Source organism: Chaetomium fimeti (assembly GCF_033439085.1).
Source record: "Chaetomium fimeti strain CBS 168.71 chromosome Unknown B0H64scaffold_13, whole genome shotgun sequence".
NCBI classification, from domain to species: Eukaryota; Fungi; Ascomycota; class Sordariomycetes; order Sordariales; family Chaetomiaceae; genus Chaetomium; species Chaetomium fimeti.
This window is the reverse complement of record NW_026944341.1, coordinates 177,248-197,846: the sequence shown is the minus strand read 5'-3', so window position 1 is coordinate 197,846 and position 20,599 is coordinate 177,248. Positions and strand designations below refer to the sequence as shown.

Here is a 20,599-nt window from a genome sequence, read left to right as displayed (position 1 = left end):
GATTAGGAAATAATTTGGGTGAGGACGAAGATAAAATGAAATGGTTCAAGCTGCTGGCTCTCACCAAGACATTCTGCATGTCATTGTCACAACCGTGACGTCCTTCCTTTCCCTGAGTCTTCACACATTCGATTCCCCAACGCTCCTCAGTCTGTCCGCAACTCAAACAATGGTTGCGATGGCTGCAGCTCTCTCAGCGGCCTGCGTGCCAGCGACCTTCAACGGTCTAGCACTGTTCGGCGCTGAAATCCTCTCCATCGACACCAAACCCGTAACCAACTACAGCACATGGGGCCTGGACATAGCCCGGTTTACCCAGCCCACGGTCAAGATCCAGAACGCAACCTTTTGCAATGTCACGGTATCCTACACGCACCCGGGCCAGGACGACAACATCTTTGTCGAGACTTGGCTCCCCATCGAAAACCCAACCTGGAATGACCGTCTCCAGGCCGTTGGGGGCGGTGGCTGGCAGGCCGGGCGGTTCTTGCTGTCCTGGGAGACCATGAAGGGCGCGCTCGGCGACGGCTACGCGACGACGACGACCGATGCCGGGCTGGGCAGCGCCGCGGACCCGGCCGAGTGGTCATTGATTAGTCCCGGCAATCTTAACTGGTATAAGCTGAACAACTTTGGGTCCGTGTCGCTCAATGACCAGGTGAGAGATCAAGAACGATAACCGTCGGTATTGGTCTTGTCGACTAACTGAGAACAGGCAATCATCAGTAAAGCGCTGATCAAGAGCTTCTACGGCAAGGGCCCCGACTACTCGTACTGGAACGGCTGTTCCCAGGGAGGCCGACAGGGCATCATGCTCGCCCAGCGGTATCCCGACGCCTACGATGGCATTTCTGCCGGAGCGCCCGTCCTCTATTCGAGCTTCTCAGGGACGGGGTTATACTGGCCACAGCAGGTGATGAACGTGCTCAATGAGTACCCCTACGGGTGCGAGATGGACGCCATCACGGCCGCGGCGGTTAGAGACTGCGACGGGCTGGACGGCGTCACCGACGGCATCATCTCGGATATCGACGGCTGCCTGGCCTCGTTCGACCCCTTCAAGATGGTCGGCGAGCCCGTCCCGAAGTGCTCCCAAGCCGGCAACCGGACCGTCGAGGTTGGCGTCGCGGCGGCCGTGGTCGTCAACGCTACGTGGCATGGCATGGTCAAGCCCAACAGCGGCGCCCCCGTCTGGTATGGGCTGCCACCCGGGTCGCTCATCAGCGTCGAGGCCGATGGCGGGGTCCTTACGGGCGTGGCAGCGACCAACTGCAGCTCTGGGACTTGCGTGGGCAGCCCAAATCCCATGACTACCGGCTGGATAGAGAGGTTTGACGCTCTCGGCGATCCAAACTTTGACATCACCAAGATGTCGTACGCCGACTTTGACGACATCGTGCACTACACCCGGCAGATATACCGTTCGGCCTTTGACACCGACGACCCGGACCTCTCCCGTTTCCGTGACGCCGGCGGCAAGCTGGTCACCTTCCACGGCCTGGTAAGTTATCGCCCCCCTATCAAGTTATCACTGCAACAAAACCTAACTAACAACCACAACCCACAGTGGGACGCCCTCCTCCCGCCCCAAGCCACGCGCAAATACTACAACGAGGTCTCGGCCACCGTCCCCGACACCCCGACCTTCTTCCGGCACTACGACGTCCCCGGGCTGGGCCACTGCATCGGGCACGCCAGCGGGCAGCCGACCAGCCTGTTCGAGCAGCTGCGGGCGTGGGTCGAGCGGGGGGAGGCGCCCGGCCAGTCGCCTGTTAATGTCACAGCCGCGGACGGGGCGACGCACAATAGGATTCTGTGTCCGTATCCGGAGGTGGCGAGGTTGGATGCCGAGGGGGGGTGTGGTGATCCGGCGGATGCGAGGTGTTGGAGGTGTGTTGCTGGTGGTACTACGGGTGCGGGTGGTGGTGGTGGTGGGGAGGGCGGGAAGTGATGTGATGGATGGGTTTAAAGGGGTAGGTAGCAATCGGTCTTCAAACTCGGGCTGTTGGTTGTTTATTTTTTGAATTGGCAAACTCGGATTGGATTGTTGAGAGGAATTCATTTGTTAAGGGTACTCGAATAGACATTCGTACTGTGTGCTCTGCAAGTCTCGGGCTGCTGTGCCGCCCACAATGCCCCCACGCTAGAAAGGTGGGGCGCGTGGAGTTCGGCGGGTTGAGTTTTCATTGGGTGATTGGGCGTTTGCCGATCCTGCTCTCTTTGTGCTGCTGAAATCGTTGAAATGTTTGGGAATCAGATCAAACCAAACCTTCCCCAAATAACTACACTACAGGTACCCAGTTATCCGCCACAAGTCTGTTCTTTTCGATGCCGCCCGCCTTGTCGACCGGGTTGCTGAGTAGGTAGGTGAGCATCATCCATTCGGGCTTCGTAATTGTCACCTCGAACCTTGTGGTGGGTTCTTGGTCGGGAGTTTCCCTCTTGCCGCTCAGCCCAAGAGCTTGGCTCCTTGGCATGCCCCAACACCCATGTTTCAGACACCAGGGCAAGGCTCGGCGATATCTCATCAGGTCGACAAAGCAGCATTCTGGAATCCATTCCAGTGCACGTCCACAGTCAGAACACAGTACCAAACTACACAGTCAAGATGGAAAACCCCGACAGCTCCCCGCTTACCACTAAATGTGGAAAGATTCCGATGACTGTGCACGAATACAGGTGGCCTCCCGTGCCTCCCTCGTATCTTCAGCTCGTCCCTCTCGGTGATTGGTGATTCGCTTCTCCCCCAGTCAGCACCAACAGCACCAACAGCCCCTGGCGCCATGCACAAGAACTCTCTTACTGTGCGAGAGACAGGCAGCGATCTTCATGTTCCAGTCCGATTGCTCCACAAGTGGCTGTCTGGCGGCGCTTCCGTTCCTGGTTCCTGACGGGAAAGCCAGCCAACCCTTGCGACTCAGATTTCCATTTCCGTTTTCATGTTCTGCTTCTTTTCTTTGATGGGATTTGCGTGTTAATACGGAGCAGTCTGTACGCCCGGAAGACCAACGTCAGCCTCTCCTTCACCCTCCCACCCAAGATCAGCCCCTCGTTTCTGATCGGTTCCCCATTTTCTTACTTCGTACACAGTATTCCTTGCTCCTTGCTTTTTCCCCCATGCTGTGGGCACAGCAGTCCTCTCCCTCATGTTCCTCCAAACCAAGCCCTTGACCACTCAGCTTGCCCTCAAGCTCGCCGCCGCCGCCTCCGTTTTCCTCGCCCTCCTCTTCTTCTTCCTGCCACACGATGCGACTTCCCGTATCATCTCGACCCCCCGCGTGGACCTCACCGCCGACCGCCCCTCGTCCCCGGCACCCTCCGGGCCACCCCCGACGCCCCGCGATGTGATCCCCAACACGGTCCACTTCGTCTACATCCTCCCCGACGGGGCCGACAACTTCAACTTCCAGTTCAGCCACTTCCTCTCCCTCTACGCCGCCTGGCACCACTGGCGCCCGGACACCATCTACCTGCACACCAACGTCGACACCACCGGGCCCGAGATCGCCCGCGCCCGCAACGGCACCGCGGGCAAATGGAACGGCCACATCTTCAGCCGCGACCTGGGCTTCGACCTGCGCGTCAACACCGTGCCCGTGCCCACCCACGCCGGCAACGGCATGGAACTCCAAAACATGGAGCACCGCTCCGACTTTGTGCGCGTGAAAGCCGTCCACGACCTCGGCGGCGTCTACATCGACTGGGACGTGCACGCGCTGCGCGACCTGCGACCCCTGCGCGAGAGCGGCTTCCGCGCCGTCGCCGGCCGCCAGCTGGGCGGGCAGATCAACAGCGGCACCTTCTTGTCGACCCGGGCGGGGCGCATGATCGCCCTCTGGATGGACGGCATGCACAAGGCCTACACGGGCGGCTGGACCACCCACTCCAACGAGGTCATCACCCGCGTGGGGCAGCGCCTGGTGCGTGACCCGGCGGAGCGCGAGATGCTGATCATGGAGCGCGAGGCGTTTGCGCCGGGGAGTTGGACGGCTGAGGATACGGATGAGTTGTTTGGGGTACGCAACGTTACGAGCAATCTGGCGAACTATACCGCGGGGATGGCGCTGCCGGAGTATGAGGAGGAATTTGAGGCGCGGTGGGATAGACCGGAGGATTTCCCTGATTGGGAGAGGGATTGGTCGTATACCTACCTGCTGCACGCGTTTACGCCGGACCGGTGGTCGCATAAGGTCGAGGGGTTCGAGCACATCACGCCGCGATATGTGCTGGAGAGGCAGAGCAACTTTGCGAGGGCGGTGTATCCGATCGCGAAGATCATGTACGACAAGGGGCTGATCGGGGTTGATGACTCGCATGAGGGGTGATGGACTCGGTCGGGGGCAGGTGGTGTTTGTACTGTTTGTGTATAGGCATGAAGCGGGAATGGCGTTGCGGAAAGGACTTGCTTTATTCTAATTTGATGTTGAGTTGTCGACTCAGTATCCGGTTAAACTGTGGAAAGATTGTGCGCCAGCCATGCATGATGTACATTGGGTATTTGGGGGCCGCTCATCCCTGCGGGAGGATGTGTGGCAGCGTATGACAAAAGGACCGGGTTTCCCCTTGATGCTGACATGCTCAGCGGCGGCAGGAGCTCCGGCGCCGAGGTCTTGTCTGAAGTCGGGACCCGGGGGACGCAAGGTCTCGGATCGGGCATGGGAGGCCGCAGAGATTATCCGGGCAGGTCATCGCAGGTGTCGCTTTCCACGAGATGTGTTGTGTATGTCACGGGCAACCTCAAAAGCATGGCACGGCGGGGTCATGAAATCGGGGATCAACTGTAACTAGGGTAGGTACTGAAGAGGATATCGCCTCGCGATTGCCACCGCACCGACGGCGGCGCCCTAAACCATCCTCGGGCCCAAAGACCGGCCGGGTACATGTACCTGTCCTGGTGAAATCAGAAGAGAACGAACGCAACGCACCAGCCCCGATATCCGTCGCCGCCCGTCGCCTATACTCCCCAACCCCATATATCCCGGGATCCGCCTCACCCATATACCCCGGATCCCCCCAGCCAGGACCATCTCCCATCCCCCATCTCCCATCCCCCCATCCCCATATCTCCCCTTGCCCCGGCCCTCAAGCCATCACACACTCCACCCCCCGCCTCTCACACCGCACGCACATCTCCCGCCTCACACACGCCGCCTTCATCTTCCGGCACCGCTCACACGCCTTGCCCGGCTTGCCACCCGCAGCACCCCCATCCACACCCTCACCCTCACCACCACCACTACCGGCACACTCCTTCCCCGCCTTGACGCACCGCTCACACGCCACCACCCGATCACATCTGGCCTTGGCGCGCCGGCAGGGCAGGCAGGACGGGCCGGAGGCTTTACCTCTTTTGGGGGTGTTGGGGGTGTCGGTGGCAGCTTTGGAGGGGGTTTTCTTGGTCTTGGAGGGGGTGGATTTCGGTTTGGTCGGGGTGGATTTGGTGGATTTGGATTTGGTGATGCGGCCTGAGATGACACCGCCGCCGGTGGTGGTGGTGGTGACGACTGGGGTTGTGGATGTGGGTGTCACGGTGGGTGTGGGTGTGGTTGTGGATGGGCGGGCGGTGAGGTCGATTGGGTTGGCGGAGGAGCCGGTTGGTTTGGTGGGCGCCATTGTGATGGTTGGTTTTGTTTTGGTGGTGAGCCTACTGTTGTTTTTTTGGGTCGTGGGACCGGTGCTGGGGGGGTTAGGTTAGCTTTGGGGAGCAGGATTAGGCGGGTGTGCACTTGCTGCTCACCTTGGACCCAAGCGGAAGGAGTCGCGATGCTGTGACGACGGTAATGGGAGTGCGTGATGGTGTGTGTCAAGAACACTCTGTCCGCGCTCTTCGACGTGTTGCTCGGAGCGACGGATGGTATCTGGAAGGGGGAACGGTCGCTCAGCCCGGTCAGAAGATGAAGACGGAGACACACCGACCGGGGAAAATGAACAAAATAACGGTGGAATGAATCCTTACCTCGAGTATCGCGGGGTAAGATGAAGGCAAGTAAACTCGACTTGTTTGGGCCGGACTCGAGCTAGCCTTTGGAAATGGCAGGAAGGAGTTGAGTCGGGTTCGGTGCTTTTGGCCCGGTAGGGATGAAGGAAATCTAGGGAGTGCCTGAATGGGGAAGAAGCCCGAGGTTGGTGCCAGGTCTGGTGAGAAGTCACTTCGGTAACCTCTGAGCTCCCAGACGCGTCGGGCAGCTCAGGAAGTCGGTAAAACCACGATGATCGATGGCAAGAGGAAAGTAGGAAAATGGCTCTTCTGGCCGTGGCGGGCAGGAAGACGAACGGATCGGAGAGTGGGTGGGAAGGCAACGGAAGTCAGTCGGGAAGGAACGGGAAAAGCAGCTTGACGAACGGCAGATAGGGTTCTTGCCCTCTGTCGAAAAGCCGGCCGGGCAGAGATGGAATCGCGAAAAAGTTTGTTGCCTGGCCGATTAAGGTTAAGGGCCGGGGATGGAAGCCCAAGGACATACGTGGGAGAACATCACCGAACCCAGGTTGTTGAGATGGCGTTCTATGCGTACTTCAAGGTAAGGTACCTACCTACCGGGTCAACCAATTTTCAGCACCGCTTTTGACAGTGATGATGAGCTATGAGAGTCCAAGACCCGTGCCCTTCTTCCAGACGTAATGTGTACTCACCTTCAATGTGAGATAAACACTATCCAAGTGCCCTTGTTTCACCATCCACAGCCCCGGCCACATCTGAATGAACCCTATAGAGCTTTAATAGTCTCCATCGCAAGCAACAATGATTCGAAGACACTGACCGACATGACTAAGAGTAACACCACCTCTTATTAGTCACCTGAATGGTAACAGTCGACTGTCTCTTGGTGAAATGCTCAGGTGGTGTGAAGTGTGAATATGATGATTTGGACACTAACGAGCTCAGTGTATGGACTGCATCATGACTCTGAGTCCTTAATGTCTGCTGGTAATAGAATGAAAACGAGGGGCCGTGCGTGAGAGTACAAGTCAGCATAGTTGTCTACTCCTGGCATGAGATAAAGGAGCAGGGATTTAGTCAACACCCCCGATAAGACGACTACAGAGTTTGTATTAAGAATAATAAAGCGATAATATACCTTCAGGGCGAGAACATAACAATAGCCAAGTTCACACATATCAAGATATTAATTCCCCTATGTTGTGTAAATAAAGGGGCGAATGTTGACATTCATTGAGTCCGGCCACACACTGGTAGGGCTAACGGAGTCAACTGAACCAGCAACCCCCACGCAGTGAATCAAGCCATAAAGCAGCCTGAAGTGTAGTTCGATCTTGGCATGTGAAAGATGCCGTTTTTTCACCGCAAGCTCTTTACATTTTTGAGATGACGTATGTGGAATGAAAGCTGGTGTGGGTGTTCATGAGCGGATCTGAACACGCGGGGGGTGAGGGGCTCAGGGGGACAAGAGGGAGGGGGGGGGGAAGGGACCGGAGGGAGTCATGGAGCGATCCTTCTTACTGAGCCTACTCGAGAACAGGGGAGCACCATGTGAAGGCGAGCCCTCCTCCTCGTTGCACAAATGGGGATCCCGTTGGAGTAGCTCCACCGAGACCCCTCTCGGAGGGACGGTAGCCGCGATCCCAGCCCAAGGGGTGTGGTGAGTGACGTTGTCCCGAGCGGAAAACGACCCAACCGTCCTCTTCCCCAATATGACAAGTGCCCAAGCCGACAGATTGGAGACGAGCGGGATGGGCGAACGGACCGCAGCTCGTTGGTCAGCGTCGCATCATGAGGGGAAGGGAGCTCGGGTCTGGCGTGTGTGGCCGTAGCGGCTGCTGCGGCAGAGGTTAATCTGATAAGGGGGGCCATCCCTGAACCGAGAGACTACCAACCAATCGAGGGCGGCATCGGGCGCGCGGGAGTTGGCACTAGCGTGTCTTTTCCAGAGGGGGAGAGCGAGAATTTTGACGCGACCAACACGCTAGGGCTGGGACATGGTCAGTCTGGTGAGCCGGAGACTGGAGACGTGGCACAATGGAATGGCGGCTTCCTATTCCGTTTGTGGGATGCCGTGGTGGAAGAAGAATGAGCTGTGCCGGATTTAACAAGGTGCCCGCGCGCTTTTCCCCCAACCCCCGTTCCGCAAGACGAGGGGGTCATCGGCTCGTGCCGGATGCTGAAGATGTGACTGGCGATAGCGACGATGCTACGGGTACTTCAACTGGAGGCAGGTCCTCCGTACTGGCTGGGGCCGGGGCTGTTCGTCGTCGCTCTTGTTGGGCTCCTTCGGCAGACCCGATTGCGGTAAACCACGGATTGTGTGGGAGCACGAGATACCGCGGGTTGGTGCCCAAAGCTCGAGCTGGGACTCCGAGGCCGGCGCTTGCGGGACCGAGGCCATCGTCGTCATGGACGTTCGACTTTTGGGGTGGTTGTGATCGGTTCAGCTCCCCGGGAAGCGAACATGTCCCTAAAGGAGAAACCTGTCCAGCTGGGTTGCCCTTTTTGGTCACTGACTGTGGGCTGTAAGCCAAGAGAGATCGAAATGATAAGTTCTGTGACGATTTGGGGTTGCACATGTGGAGAGCGCGCATCCGGGGAGCCTGTGTGCTCCTGATACGGTGTGCTGCATGAGGTTGGCTGCCGCCGTGCAACCCCAGCTGTGGGCTCTCAGTTCGACAAGACGATGCCGCCCACGGGTAAGTCTGCCGCCGTGCAGAGGGCGGTGGCGGTGGTTTTACGCCCAGGAAGCATACCAAGACAATAAGTACCCAGGTAGCCGCTAGCCAGGAGTAGGGGTTGGGACTTTTGCGAGTCCCGGGGGGCCCACGATCTGCACCGGATTCCTGGGAGTCAAGGAAGATGCTTCGGGCGCCAGAAGCACCGCTGATAATAATGCCGAATTCCGGGCCCAGCGTCTTTCCTTGGCGAGCGAGCCATTTCTCTGCCCGACTGCACAACCTTGGCAGACGGTGACAGCTCAGAAGCGTGAGATGGGCGGGATTCGACGACGAGTTCCGCCGGTTTCTGGCGGCTCCTGGCTCTGGGCTCGGGAAGGAGCTTGGGAAACAAAACGCTTCCGTCGATCCTGTACCCAGCAAGGAAGCCGCCGTATGTATGGAAGGATCAAGGCGTGCTGGCGGTGATTTCTAGTGGGTTAGGGGGGTTGCTTGGCCCCTAAATGGGCCGCGAGTGACGGACAAGGACCGACGACCCGTCAATAGGGGCTTCCCGTGGATGCTGTGCAATGTAACCACCTCTGGCTCGCTCTCCAATAGCGGGGCGCACCCCGAATGGCACCCCGAACGCCAACTAGCCAGTGCGGTCACGCCACCGGCAACCGAGCTGCTGGTTCCATCCGCCACCGGCATGTAGAGGCATGTGCGGTGGTGTGCGTGTGGGGTCGAGCGTGCCTGCTGGCGTCTTTCCCTCCTGCACCCCGTACGGGTTAGCGGCGGATGGCTATGACGACCCAAGAGGGACATCCGAGAACCGATAGCAACTCCTCCCACATGTCCAACGCGAGCACATGGTCCCTGGGTTCCACAACGGCTCGAAGGTTAGGCCGCTGCCATCGAGATGCGAGTGAGGTGGCACCCTGACGATCGTCGCTCCCCGTCTCTTGGGGGGGGTTTAAATAGCCCGCGACCCTTCTGCGTACTGCGCCGCCCACTCCTCTGGTAACGGACGAGAACCAGGAAATAGGTGACACAACAAGCTCTCTCGGCGAAGATCGTCGCACCAAGCAAGGTAAGCGCTCCAATGGGCCCCGGCACCTCCATACATCCAAGGATAAATCTAGGGAGGCTGACACGAACGACTTAGAAACGCAAGAGTCAAACAACTTTTTGGCGTACCTTACCTTCACTTCACAACCCTTTCAAAATGACCGTATGTCCTTTTTTTGTTCCCGGTGTTGTATTCCAGAGTAGCACTGAACCAAACCGCTTTTCAGTTTCAGTCTGGCGAGGCAGTTCGGGTCCGCGGCTCAACCGTGGTTTACAAGGTCGTTGCCGTGAACAGTAACCTGGTCACAATCCTGGTCTCGAATCCGCAACCCGACGGCCAATACCTCCCTTTCACACCGACCGCGCTGCAGACAGTCGACGAGTCTAGACTTGAGAGGGCAGACGACGTCTCTTGAGGAAGTGGATATTTCCGAGTCGGCAGAGAAGTTTTGGGTTGGGTGGCTTTTATGCTGTCTTTTTTTCATCCACCAACACCCCCTTTCCCGTTTGAAGTCTAGAAGGGTCCAAGGGATGCATGCATTGGATTGTTGTGGAAGCGCGGCGCCGGGGGATTTTGCTTTGCAACTTTTTGCAACCTTCACATCGTTTTTAGCACATACCCCATCTGTTGATTGAGAAAGGAGCGCGGTGAGGGGCCATAGAATACCTTATAGAAGTTGATTCCATTCGTTTACGTCCGAGTCCCCGGCCCCAACCCGCCCAAGAGGGAATTCAAGTTTGCGAGAGGAATTTGAAAGAGGCGTAGGTTGTGACCGCAATCTTCAAGAAGTTGATAGAACGATCATAAATGCTCCGACAATCCAGTACAAGTTGGCGTTGGGCGCATCCCTTCAGCTTTTGCAGGTGATCTCTCGCAACGGAAGAGGTTGGTTGATGGAAACTGCGGTGGTGGCTTTCGGAGACTGAGTTGGCCTTGGTAGGTTGCCAGGTGGGCTTGAAGAGTAATGGTATTGAGACTTCTAGAGTGAGTGCGCGCACGACGAAGACTACCACTACGACCAGAGAAGGGAGAATAGCCAGTGGCGATTCGTTCAGTGTCACCAACTCGTTTAGGCTGCAGCCCGACCACGATGGCAGTGGAAGGGGGGGCAAGATAAGAAAATGGTGTAGCGGGCCCGGTCCTTCCTGATCCAGAGAGGAAACCATTGTTACTTCGAGGGGGTGTGTCATTGGCGGCTGAATATCGAGTCGTGCTTGCCGATTGCGACTGTACGCATCTCTCGTCACTTGACGATTGGAGGAAGGTGCGGTACCGAAGGCAGGCTCGACGGTAGGGTCGACGGCAGTTGCTCTCGAGTTCCCACTCTCCGTCGTCTCCGACTTGAACCGCGACCGTCACACAAAAGCCTTCAGGCAGGACCCAAGCAGCCGGCAATTTCCTTGCCCTTACCTTCTCGGGACCTTTACCATTTTATAGTGTATACCCGGATATTTTTTAGCGACACGTTTGCGTCCCTTCCAGATCTGGGACCCTAACAACGGACTCGATGATTAACGATTCTTCATTGGTGGAATCACAACGGCTGCAATAATCGCAGCTTCCCCCCGTGGTGCCGGTGATGTTGGCTCACGGGTCGCGACTGGGTGAACCAAAACAGAAACTTCCCAACCTCTTGCGCTCATTAAGCGGCTGGTAGGCCAATATATCACCGGAAACCCGGAAGCCGGATTTCCCACGATGATGTTGTCAAGTCAACAGCTACAAGATGAAGGTGGCATCATGGATGGGGGCTCGGGGTCCCTGCATTCTAGACTCGGGACCGCAGCTTTGAAGGGCAGGCAGAATTCAACAAGATGGTCTTCCTCTCTGCGTTTGTCCTCTCTGTCGGAGGATTTGTTATCTCAGTACAGGGCGGAGTGACCTACCCAAACTGCGCAAATGGACCGCTCAGGTCAAATGCCGTATGCGACACGTCGGCCGCCCCTGCAGCCCGGGCTGCTGCCCTTGTGGCGGCCATGAACAACAACGAGAAGCTTGCCAACCTCATCAAGTAGCGCTCCTATATGCCTCATGCATGATGAACATCCACAAACTAACCCTTAGCAGCAATTCCCCAGGCGTCTCGCGGCTCGGGCTTAGTGCGTACCAGTGGTGGAACGAAGCCCTTCACGGGGTGGCCCATAACCGCGGCATCACTTGGGGCGGCCAGTTTAGTGCGGCGACCCAGTTCCCGCAGGCCATCACCACTTCGGCAGCTTTCGACGACCCCCTTATTGAGAGGATCGGTGTCATAATCAGCACCGAGGCCCGCGCCTTCGCAAACAACGGCCGTGCTCATCTCGACTTCTGGACGCCCAACGTTAACCCCTTCCGTGACCCGCGTTGGGGACGGGGACACGAGACGCCGGGAGAAGACGCCTTCAGAAACAAGAAGTGGGCCGAGGCGTTTGTCAAGGGAATGCAGGGGACGGCCTCGACGCACAGAGTCATAGCCACCTGCAAGCATTACGCGGCGTACGACCTGGAGAACTCGGGCAGCACGACGCGCTTCAATTTCAACGCGAGGGTGTCTACTCAGGACCTGGCCGAGTATTATCTACCTCCCTTCCAGCAATGCGCGCGGGACTCCAAGGTGGGCTCCATCATGTGCAGTTACAACGCCGTCAACGGCGTCCCGGCGTGCGCGAGCCCTTACTTGATGGACACGATTCTCCGGAAGCACTGGAACTGGACGGACCAGAACCAATACGTCGTGAGCGACTGTGATGCCGTGTACTATCTCGGTAACGCAAACGGCGGCCACCGATACAAGTCGAGCTACGCAGCCGCCATCGGGGCCTCTCTCGAGGCTGGTTGTGACAACATGTGCTGGGCGACTGGCGGTACGACACCGGATCCCGCCTCTGCCTTCAACTCCCGGCAGTTCACCCAGGCCACGCTGGACAAGGCCATGCTGCGTCAGATGCAAGGCCTTGTTAGGGCGGGATACTTTGACGGTCCCGACAGCCTGTACCGCAATCTGAGCGCGGCAGATCTCAACACGCAGGTCGCTCGAGACACGGCACTCAAAGCTGCAGAAGAAGGCATCGTGCTACTCAAAAATGACAATATCCTCCCTCTGGCACTCAATGGTTCCAACGTCCAGATTGCCATGGTCGGCTTTTGGGCCAACGCGGCCGACAAGATGCTTGGGGGTTACAGTGGTAGCCCTCCGTTCAAACATGACCCTGTGACGGCCGCAAGATCAATGGGTATCACAGTCAACTACGTCAACGGGCCCTTGACGGAGGGTAACGTGGATACCTCGGCTGCTGTCAACGCGGCCCAGAGGTCTAGTGCCGTGATATTCTTCGGCGGCATTGACAACACAGTTGAGAAGGAGAGCCAGGACCGCACGTCCATCGCGTGGCCCTCGGGACAGCTCACCATGATTCAGAGGCTTGCCCAGACCGGAAAGCCCGTCATTGTTGTGAGGATGGGGACACACGTCGACGACACGCCACTACTGAGCATTCCCAACGTGAAGGCAATCCTGTGGGCCGGATACCCCGGTCAGGACGGCGGGACCGCGGTGATGAACATCATTTCCGGACTGGCGAACCCGGCAGGAAGGCTGCCTGTCACGGTGTATCCGTCGTCATACACCAACCAGGCACCGTACACCAACATGGCGCTAAGATCGTCGTCGTCCTATCCGGGGCGCACTTACCGCTGGTACAAGGATGCCGTGTTCCCCTTTGGCCATGGTCTGCACTACACAGACTTTAGCGTAGTCGCGCAGGACTTCCCGACGACATTTCAAATCGCAGATCTCTTAGCGTCTTGCACGGGCTCTGTCACGTACCCCGAGCTCTGCCCATTCCGGTCCGTCTCGGTCAGCGTGACCAACACCGGCTCCCGAGCGTCCGATTATGTTACCTTGGGATTTCTGGCAGGAGACTTTGGACCAGAACCCCGTCCCATCAAGTCGCTAGCCACATACGCCCGTCTGTTTGACGTCCAGGCTGGCCAAACACAGACGGCGAAGCTCGACTGGAAGCTGGAGAGCTTGGCGAGGGTGGATGACAAAGGGAATAGGGTGTTGTACCCAGGGACGTACACGCTGCTTCTGGACCAGCCAACTCTGGCAAACATCACCTTTACCTTGACGGGAGAGGAGGTGGTGTTGGACCAATGGCCGCAGCCGTAGGGGGTTCGGGAAATATTGGATTAGAGACGTATTAGTTGAATTACTTTTTCTATCCGCGACAGGTATGAAAAAGGCTCCTCTGATAGCCAAGATGCTGAGTCCCAATATTTCTGGTTGACATCATAATACCGCAACCATCACCACCTCGCCGACTGAGGATGTGGCGGAAGGACGCCTGGACTCGGGAACTCCATATCCCAGTCTCTATCATAGGTCCTAGTCCCACGTCTAGTCCTCGCTCTTCCGCTGTCAATTACATTCCGGTATTTCTTTTGCCTAAGCTCCCCTAACCCACCGTTCTCATCCGTCCAGAATATGCGCTCCCCTGCCCACTTTGCGCCGTCAGGCACCAACACGACAACATGCACGTCCCTGCCTCGGTGGCGCATACCTTTCGGCTCACCACCCAGGGAAACGGCCCGTACTCGCTCGCCGTCGTCGGTTTCCACTAGCTGGGATGTGGCTGGTGTGGATGACGCTTTTTCGACGATAGACCTGTTGGCGTGGAGGAGAGCAAGGAATTGTGGAACGGTTGCCACAATGCCGTCGGTGTCTTGCATGACAGGGGGCTCAACCCTGGCCTCGCGGCGACGAGTGTTGATATCCCGTGCGTCTTCGGCCCTCAATGAGCTCCTCTCCCGGCGGCCTCCGTCCCGTCTGCGGCTTCTTCTGGCGGTGCTGCCATGGTAATCGTCGTTGAACACGGTGGCGGTGGCGGTGTGGACTTCACGGGACTCTTCCATACCCCAAGCTCGTGCGAAGCTGGGCTGTCCCCGTCTCGTATGGTGCGCCTTCCACCGGAACCTCCCCGTCCCCCTGTCGTGGTGCAGCACCGTTTTCTTCACTCCTTGGTCCACCCGCATGCTGACGAGAACTTGCCGCGGTACGTCCTCCATGGCCGCCACCGGCTTCACGCTCACTACTCTTCCCCTTTCCCGACTGGGGAACAACGCTAGCGGAGCGTGTCGACGCCTGGTCGCCAATCCAGTCGAACGCGTAGTTCTCGGAGAAGCCGGCCGTTCAACGTCCACCTCGAACAGTGTGATGGTTCCAAACACGCTATCCTCGGACCAAGTAAACACGGTTAAACACCTCCCCTGGCCGCCACCAACATATTTGGCCGTATCAAACAGCTCGCTCTCCAACCTCCTCAGCTCCCTCTGGTCCACCTCCCCCGCCCCCATCTGCACCGGAACCACCACAACCGGACTCCGGGGCACACCACCGCCATCACAATCAGGGCTCCCACAGGAACTCACCCCCGCACTCGACACCGGCACCGTCCCAACCCCCTCCACAACCGTCCCCAACCCAGCCACCACAACCTGCCCACCACTCCCCAAGCCCAATCCACTCCCCAACCCCCCCACAGACTCCTTTGGAAGCAATAAACTCCTCCCCGCAAAATCCAACCACCACCCCAACCCCTTCCCCGCCGCACTCGTCCCCCCCCTCCCACTCCCACTCCCACTCCCGTTACCACCCCCAACCGCAGAGGAAGTACTGCTCCGCCTAACCCCCAAAGCAGGCCTCGCCAGCCCCCCGACCCCTTGCAGAGTGACGGGTCCGGCTCGGGCATCGATCTTGGAGAGGGCGTCGGCGAGCTCGTCGCGGCGGGTCGGCAGGGGGGAGGGGTTGCGCGGGGCGATGGGGTGAGGGGTGTAGCCGGGGATGTGGAGGAAGGTGCTTGTACTTGGGGGGCTTGGGTGGTGGGTTTGGTTGGGGATGGTTAGGGTTGGGGTGGTTATGGTTGGGTGGGTGGTGGTTATGACTGGGGTGGTTGCCGTGCGGTGCAGAGAGTGTTGGTCTCTTCTTGGACTGCTGGTGGGGGGTTGGGAGTAGTGGGGAGAAAGGGGGGAGGGAGGGTGAGGGCGTGGTGTTCTTGTTGTAGGGGAGGGGGTTGGGGAGTAGCGGAGGGAGGAGGTGTGGGGAGTTGAGGTGACGCTGTTGTGGCGGTGATGGTGACGAGGGGAGGGTTGGTGTTGATATTGCTGTTGCTGATGCTGCTGCTGATGCTGGTGATGTTGATATTGATATTGTTGCTGTGGCGATGGTGGTGGCCGAGGTGGGAACTGAAGGCTCCGGGCTGAGGTTGGCGTTGGGGGCAGCTCGTGGCCATCGAGAGGGGGATAACGGCCGTGGCTGCTGCTGCTGCTGGTTTGGCGGTCACGGTCTTGGAGAGCTTGTGCAGTCAGCCCACGTTGGGGCAGCTGTGAGACCGAGTCTGAATAACGGCGACGGCCCCAGAACTTGGTAGCAAAGTGAAGACGAGGGTCGTCGTGCGCGGAAGTTGGGGGCGAAGTTTCGTGTCGCCCGTGGACTGCGCCACGGTTCCCCATAGAGGAGTGAGCGCCTCCCTCCCCGGCGATACCAGCGGATCGCGGCCAAGGGCGATGCATGTGGGTTGCCATGATTAAGTGGCTATTTGCCCAAAAGTCTGACAGGTAAAAGTAAGAACTGGGAGTGAGTAGTTTCTTGATGGTTGGGGTCGGATGGTAAATGCCAGCAAAATTATCACCTTGTAGGCTTGTTGCAGGGTTGCCCTTCGCCAGACCACTTGGCCGCCTTGGATTGTTTATGAAGCTGATCTGATACTGGCTGTGGTCAATTGAAGGCCATCTCAGGTTCCATACATTAAACGGTGGCAATGGTTGGATAGCTTTCGTGCCTTTCGTTGCGGCCTGGTCGGCCGTGGCCAGGGCCAACACCCGACCCCTATTCGTATCCTTCTGTCGGTACTGAGGCGGCCTGGGTCCTCGACCCAGCAGGTGTTTCAGCCTTCAAAACAGAATCCTCGGCTCGGTGGCCTTGAATCGATAAATTTGCATGTCGCCCCTTACTTTGAACATCGCAGACTCGCTGTTCTCACTTGGGCTCTCGGATTCGGAAGCTGTCCGGTTCTGGTGAGGACTAGTGTGATTAAACACCGTACGGTAAACAAACCTACGTCTTTCTACTGAACTATCATTATGAGTTCCGTCCATGACAACACCTGCATCGATCTACTACCAGATGGGCGAAAACTGTGACCCGTCTTTGGAGTTGCCAGTCATGTATCCGTAGCGTGACCCTAACCCTCTTCAACTACCCCGACCCTTGAACCCCTGAACATGCCGCTGCTGCCTGGTGGATGGGTGATAAGCACGGAGTGTTTTGTTGATCAACAAAATCAACTCATGAATTCACAATTTGGGGAATTTCATTGTCCAACTTCAGCCTCTTGCAACTTTTTTTCTTGTTCCCCGGACCGACCATCGTGAACCACTCCACCCAAGTCATCCCAAGTCATCATGTCGTCTTGTCAGCACGAGACCCTCCTCCTTGATGTTTCCCCTCATGCAGCTGAGGCCGGGTTTGCTCGACCGCCGCTGGCCAAAAGAAAAGCAGCGACGACAGCATCGGGTCGGGCATCAGGAAGCACAGCAGACCATCTCCGTCTCGAATCGCTCTTCCCTGGTCCCCTCGTGCTGCCCGACGACTGTCTGGCTATCGACCCAAAGGAACCACCCCAGAGCTTGCGTTCATGGACAAATGAGAAGCTCAGGAACCCATTCACGCAGGAGCGGAAGACGATATATATTGTCCCAGCCCCAGATGTCCCCTCGCGGACCGTCTTCTCCCGCACATTGCAGAGCTGGGCCCTCCCGTTTGTGCTGCAGGCGCCTCTGAAAGAAGGATGTGACACACCCAAAGTCAAATACATCCGCAACTACCTCGACGCCTTTTACCACCCCCTCCCCGTCCGCACCCTTCCAAACATGGCCCGCTTCGTCCCCTGGACCGAGGGCAAGTCCAAGCCCAGCTCCAAAGAGCCGCCGCAACACATCGGCCTGCAAATGGGAGACAACGTCACGCGCATCACCACGCGGCCCTGCCCGGACGAAACCTACCCGCGGCAGCTGAACCTGAACGACATGCTAGACGCGGTCATCGAGGCGCTGCCCGATGACGCCTACGCGCTGGTCATGCTGACAGAGCACGACCTGTACGAGGACGACGACGACGACTTCTGCTGCGGCCGGGCCTACGGCAACAGCCGCGTCGCCGTCGTCTCGTCGGCCCGCTACCACCCGCTGCTGGACAAGCCGACGGACATAGACCGGGAGCATACCTGGCCCTTCTCTCACTGCGACGCGTACGTGCGGCGGGTGTGCAGAGACGCAGAGGACGCCGAAGCGGCGGACTCGACGACTGGCGGCGGCACCAAGCGCCGCAAGCTCGGTTCCCCCGTCCCGGACCCGGACACCACCCCAACCGAACAACCCATGGCGCGCGTGATCCGGGCGGGGCTCGGCGGGTCCGGGCCGAACCACAGCCCGACGGGCATGTGGCTGGCGCGGATGGTGCGGACGGTCGCGCACGAGCTGGGCCACTGCCTCTGCCTGGACCACTGCTCCTACTACGCGTGCGTCATGCAGGGCACCGCGGGCATGGCCGAGGACCTGCGCCAGCCGCCGTACCTGTGCCTGGTGTGCGAGGCGAAGCTGGCGAGGGCGGTGCGCGATCTGGGGGAGGTTCATCAGGATGGGGTTGGGGAGGGGGAGGTGTTGCTCAAGAGGTATGAGCGGTTGGTGAGGTTCTGTACGCTGTGGGAGACGGTGGGCATGTTTGGGGCGTACCGGGGTTGGTTGCAGGAGAGGATTGCGATGCTGAAGGAGGGTTCACCACTATAGAGTCAACCGACAGTCATCCTGCAGGGTGGGTGTCAGACTCTCGGCAACCCTAGTTCGTGGGATTCGTTGCCTGTAACACATGGTTCGAAAAAGCAGACCGTTACTCGCTATCTTATTGATGGCGCCATCCGATGGCTTGCATCAGGATTCGGCTTGCCGCGGTTGGCCCGGGCTTTGTGAATGCTTCCGCTCCCGTTTCCGTTGGACCCAGAGTTCCAAGACCGGGACCGCGCCCTTCCCGGAACAGAGGCCCATCCCGAATGTCGTTCATCTTGGTACCCACTTGGCACACATGGTTAAATGACTGGAATCGGGCCAATTCAGCCCCTCGGGTGGGGAACCGAGAAGGCACTAATGACGATGAGATGTGACTCAGGACATCCGCTATCATCTGTATAAGAGGACAAGAGTCATAGATGTAAGGTAAGCTTTGATGGTCTTCTGAATATACCTCTCCAAACAACCACCATCAGATATCCAAACACAATGGCACCCACACAACTAGAACTCCCCCTCCGGGAAAAAGCCCAAGCCGACGGCGATGCCAGCCAAAACGGCTCCAGCCGCGGCCCCGTCACGTTCGGCCACGCCCTCAGAGACTCACAATTCCTCTTCGACCCCTCCTACCGCAACCTCAACCACGGTCAGTCCCCCTCCCCTCCACATTTCCCACTGCACCCAACCCACCACCCCTAACACCTGTCACCCCCCACCCACAGGCTCATACGGCACCATCCCCCACCCCATCCAAACCCGCCTCCGCCACTACCAGTCCCTCGCCGAGTCCGCCCCCGACCGCTTCATCCGATACACCTACCCGCAACTCCTCGACCAGTCCCGCGCCGCCATCGCCACCCTTTTGCGCGCCCCCCCGGACACATGCGTCTTCGTGTCCAACGCCACCCTCGGCGTCAACACGGTGCTGCGCAACCTGGTCTGGCACCCGGACGGCCGCGACGAGATTCTGTATTTCGATACCCTGTATGGAGGGTGTGCCAAGACGGTGGACTATGTCGTGGAGGACCGGGGTGGGGTGGTGGGGGCAAGGAGTATTGCGCTAAAGTATCCGTGTGAGGATGGGGAGGTGGTGGCGCGGTTTGTGGCGGCCGTGGAGGCGTCGTTGAGGGAGGGGAAGCGACCAAGGGTGTGCGTGTTTGATGTGGTGTCGTCGTTGCCGGGGGTGCGGTTCCCCTTCGAGGCCGTGACGGCGGCGTGTCGGGAGAGGGGGGTGCTGTCGCTGGTGGACGGGGCGCAGGGCGTGGGGATGGTGGATATTGATCTGGGTGCGGTCGATCCGGATTTCTTTGTGAGTAACTGCCACAAGTGGCTGCATGTGCCGCGGGGGTGTGCTGTTTTCTACGTGCCGCTGCGCAACCAGGCCATGATCCGGTCGACGCTGCCGACGTCTCATGGGTTTGTGCCGCGCGCGGGTACGAAGCGCCATAACCCGATGCCGCCGTCGGCCAAGTCCGTGTTCGTCAATGCGTTTGAGTTCGTCGGCACCCTTGATACGGCGCCGTATCTCTGCGTGAAGGATAGCATCCGGTGGCGGGAGGAGGTGCTGGGCGGGGAGGCGCGGATCCGGGAGGCGCTGACGGCCATGGCGAGGGAAGGGGGCAAGAGGGCGGCCGAGATCCTGGGCACCAAGGTGATGGACAATGCCAGCCAGAGCTTGACGAGGTGCTCTATGGTGAACGTAGCCCTGCCGCTGGCGGTGCAGCCAGAGAACGGAAAGGCGCTGGAGGGCGAGCTGGCCTCATTGCCGTCTTTCCCGGAGAGCGACATGTCTGCCGTCACTGACTGGTTTCTGCGGAGGCTGATGGACGAGCACAACACGTTTATCGCGCTGTTCGTGTATGGCGGCCAATGCTGGGCCCGGCTTAGCGCCCAGGTCTATCTAGAGCTAGATGATTTTGAATGGGCGGGCAAGACACTCAAGGAGGTATGCGAGCGGGTGGCGAAGGGAGAGTATAAGCAGTAGTCGTATATCGAAACTCATCTTGTCTCCTGAACGTTCCGAGTACCAGCACCCTTTGCACAACCTCCTGGTTCCCCCACTCAAGAGGTGTGACCTGATCTGATCCCCGATGTTTCGTCGGGGCGTCC

The 20,599-nt window shown here is 58.6% G+C and overlaps 7 protein-coding genes across 7 annotated transcripts; 5 read left to right on the top strand and 2 right to left on the bottom strand.

Annotated features, from left to right (window-relative positions):
• Positions 1 to 178: 178 nt before the first annotated feature.
• On the top strand, positions 179 to 2,363 carry B0H64DRAFT_420986 (Tannase/feruloyl esterase; the record flags this gene model as incomplete). The annotated part of the gene is made up of 4 exons (XM_062805501.1): positions 179 to 658; positions 716 to 1,501; positions 1,568 to 1,904; positions 2,302 to 2,363. 4 exons carry the CDS (start codon positions 179 to 181, stop codon positions 2,361 to 2,363), a joined length of 1,665 nt encoding a protein of 554 aa, XP_062653942.1.
• A 783-nt stretch (positions 2,364 to 3,146) lies between these two features.
• On the top strand, positions 3,147 to 4,325 carry B0H64DRAFT_447154 (uncharacterized protein; the record flags this gene model as incomplete). The annotated part of the gene is made up of 1 exon (XM_062806980.1): positions 3,147 to 4,325. The coding sequence occupies one exon, from the start codon at positions 3,147 to 3,149 to the stop codon at positions 4,323 to 4,325; it is 1,179 nt and encodes a 392-aa protein (XP_062653941.1).
• Positions 4,326 to 4,672: 347 nt separating this feature from the next.
• B0H64DRAFT_447153 (uncharacterized protein) lies at positions 4,673 to 5,613 on the bottom strand (the record flags this gene model as incomplete). Its single annotated transcript, XM_062806979.1, has 2 exons — positions 4,673 to 4,700; positions 5,129 to 5,613. The coding sequence occupies 2 exons, from the start codon at positions 5,611 to 5,613 to the stop codon at positions 4,673 to 4,675; spliced, it is 513 nt and encodes a 170-aa protein (XP_062653940.1).
• Positions 5,614 to 11,010: 5,397 nt separating this feature from the next.
• B0H64DRAFT_436675 (glycoside hydrolase superfamily) lies at positions 11,011 to 13,915 on the top strand. Its single transcript, XM_062806201.1, has 2 exons — positions 11,011 to 11,681; positions 11,738 to 13,915. The coding sequence occupies exons 1-2, from the start codon at positions 11,485 to 11,487 to the stop codon at positions 13,818 to 13,820; spliced, it is 2,280 nt and encodes a 759-aa protein (XP_062653939.1). The 5' UTR covers positions 11,011 to 11,484; the 3' UTR covers positions 13,821 to 13,915.
• A 6-nt stretch (positions 13,916 to 13,921) lies between these two features.
• On the bottom strand, positions 13,922 to 14,232 carry B0H64DRAFT_412313 (uncharacterized protein). Its single transcript, XM_062804918.1, has one exon. It carries the CDS (start codon positions 14,207 to 14,209, stop codon positions 13,958 to 13,960), a length of 252 nt encoding a protein of 83 aa, XP_062653938.1. The 5' UTR covers positions 14,210 to 14,232; the 3' UTR covers positions 13,922 to 13,957.
• Positions 14,233 to 17,035: 2,803 nt separating this feature from the next.
• B0H64DRAFT_368409 (uncharacterized protein) lies at positions 17,036 to 18,591 on the top strand. Its single transcript, XM_062801976.1, has one exon. The coding sequence runs from the start codon at positions 17,111 to 17,113 to the stop codon at positions 18,491 to 18,493; it is 1,383 nt and encodes a 460-aa protein (XP_062653937.1). The 5' UTR covers positions 17,036 to 17,110; the 3' UTR covers positions 18,494 to 18,591.
• Positions 18,592 to 18,748: 157 nt separating this feature from the next.
• Positions 18,749 to 20,474, top strand: B0H64DRAFT_368407 (pyridoxal phosphate-dependent transferase; the record flags this gene model as incomplete). The annotated part of the gene is made up of 2 exons (XM_062801975.1): positions 18,749 to 19,136; positions 19,213 to 20,474. The coding sequence occupies exons 1-2, from the start codon at positions 18,980 to 18,982 to the stop codon at positions 20,472 to 20,474; spliced, it is 1,419 nt and encodes a 472-aa protein (XP_062653936.1). The 5' UTR covers positions 18,749 to 18,979.
• Between the last annotated feature and the right edge of the window lie 125 nt (positions 20,475 to 20,599).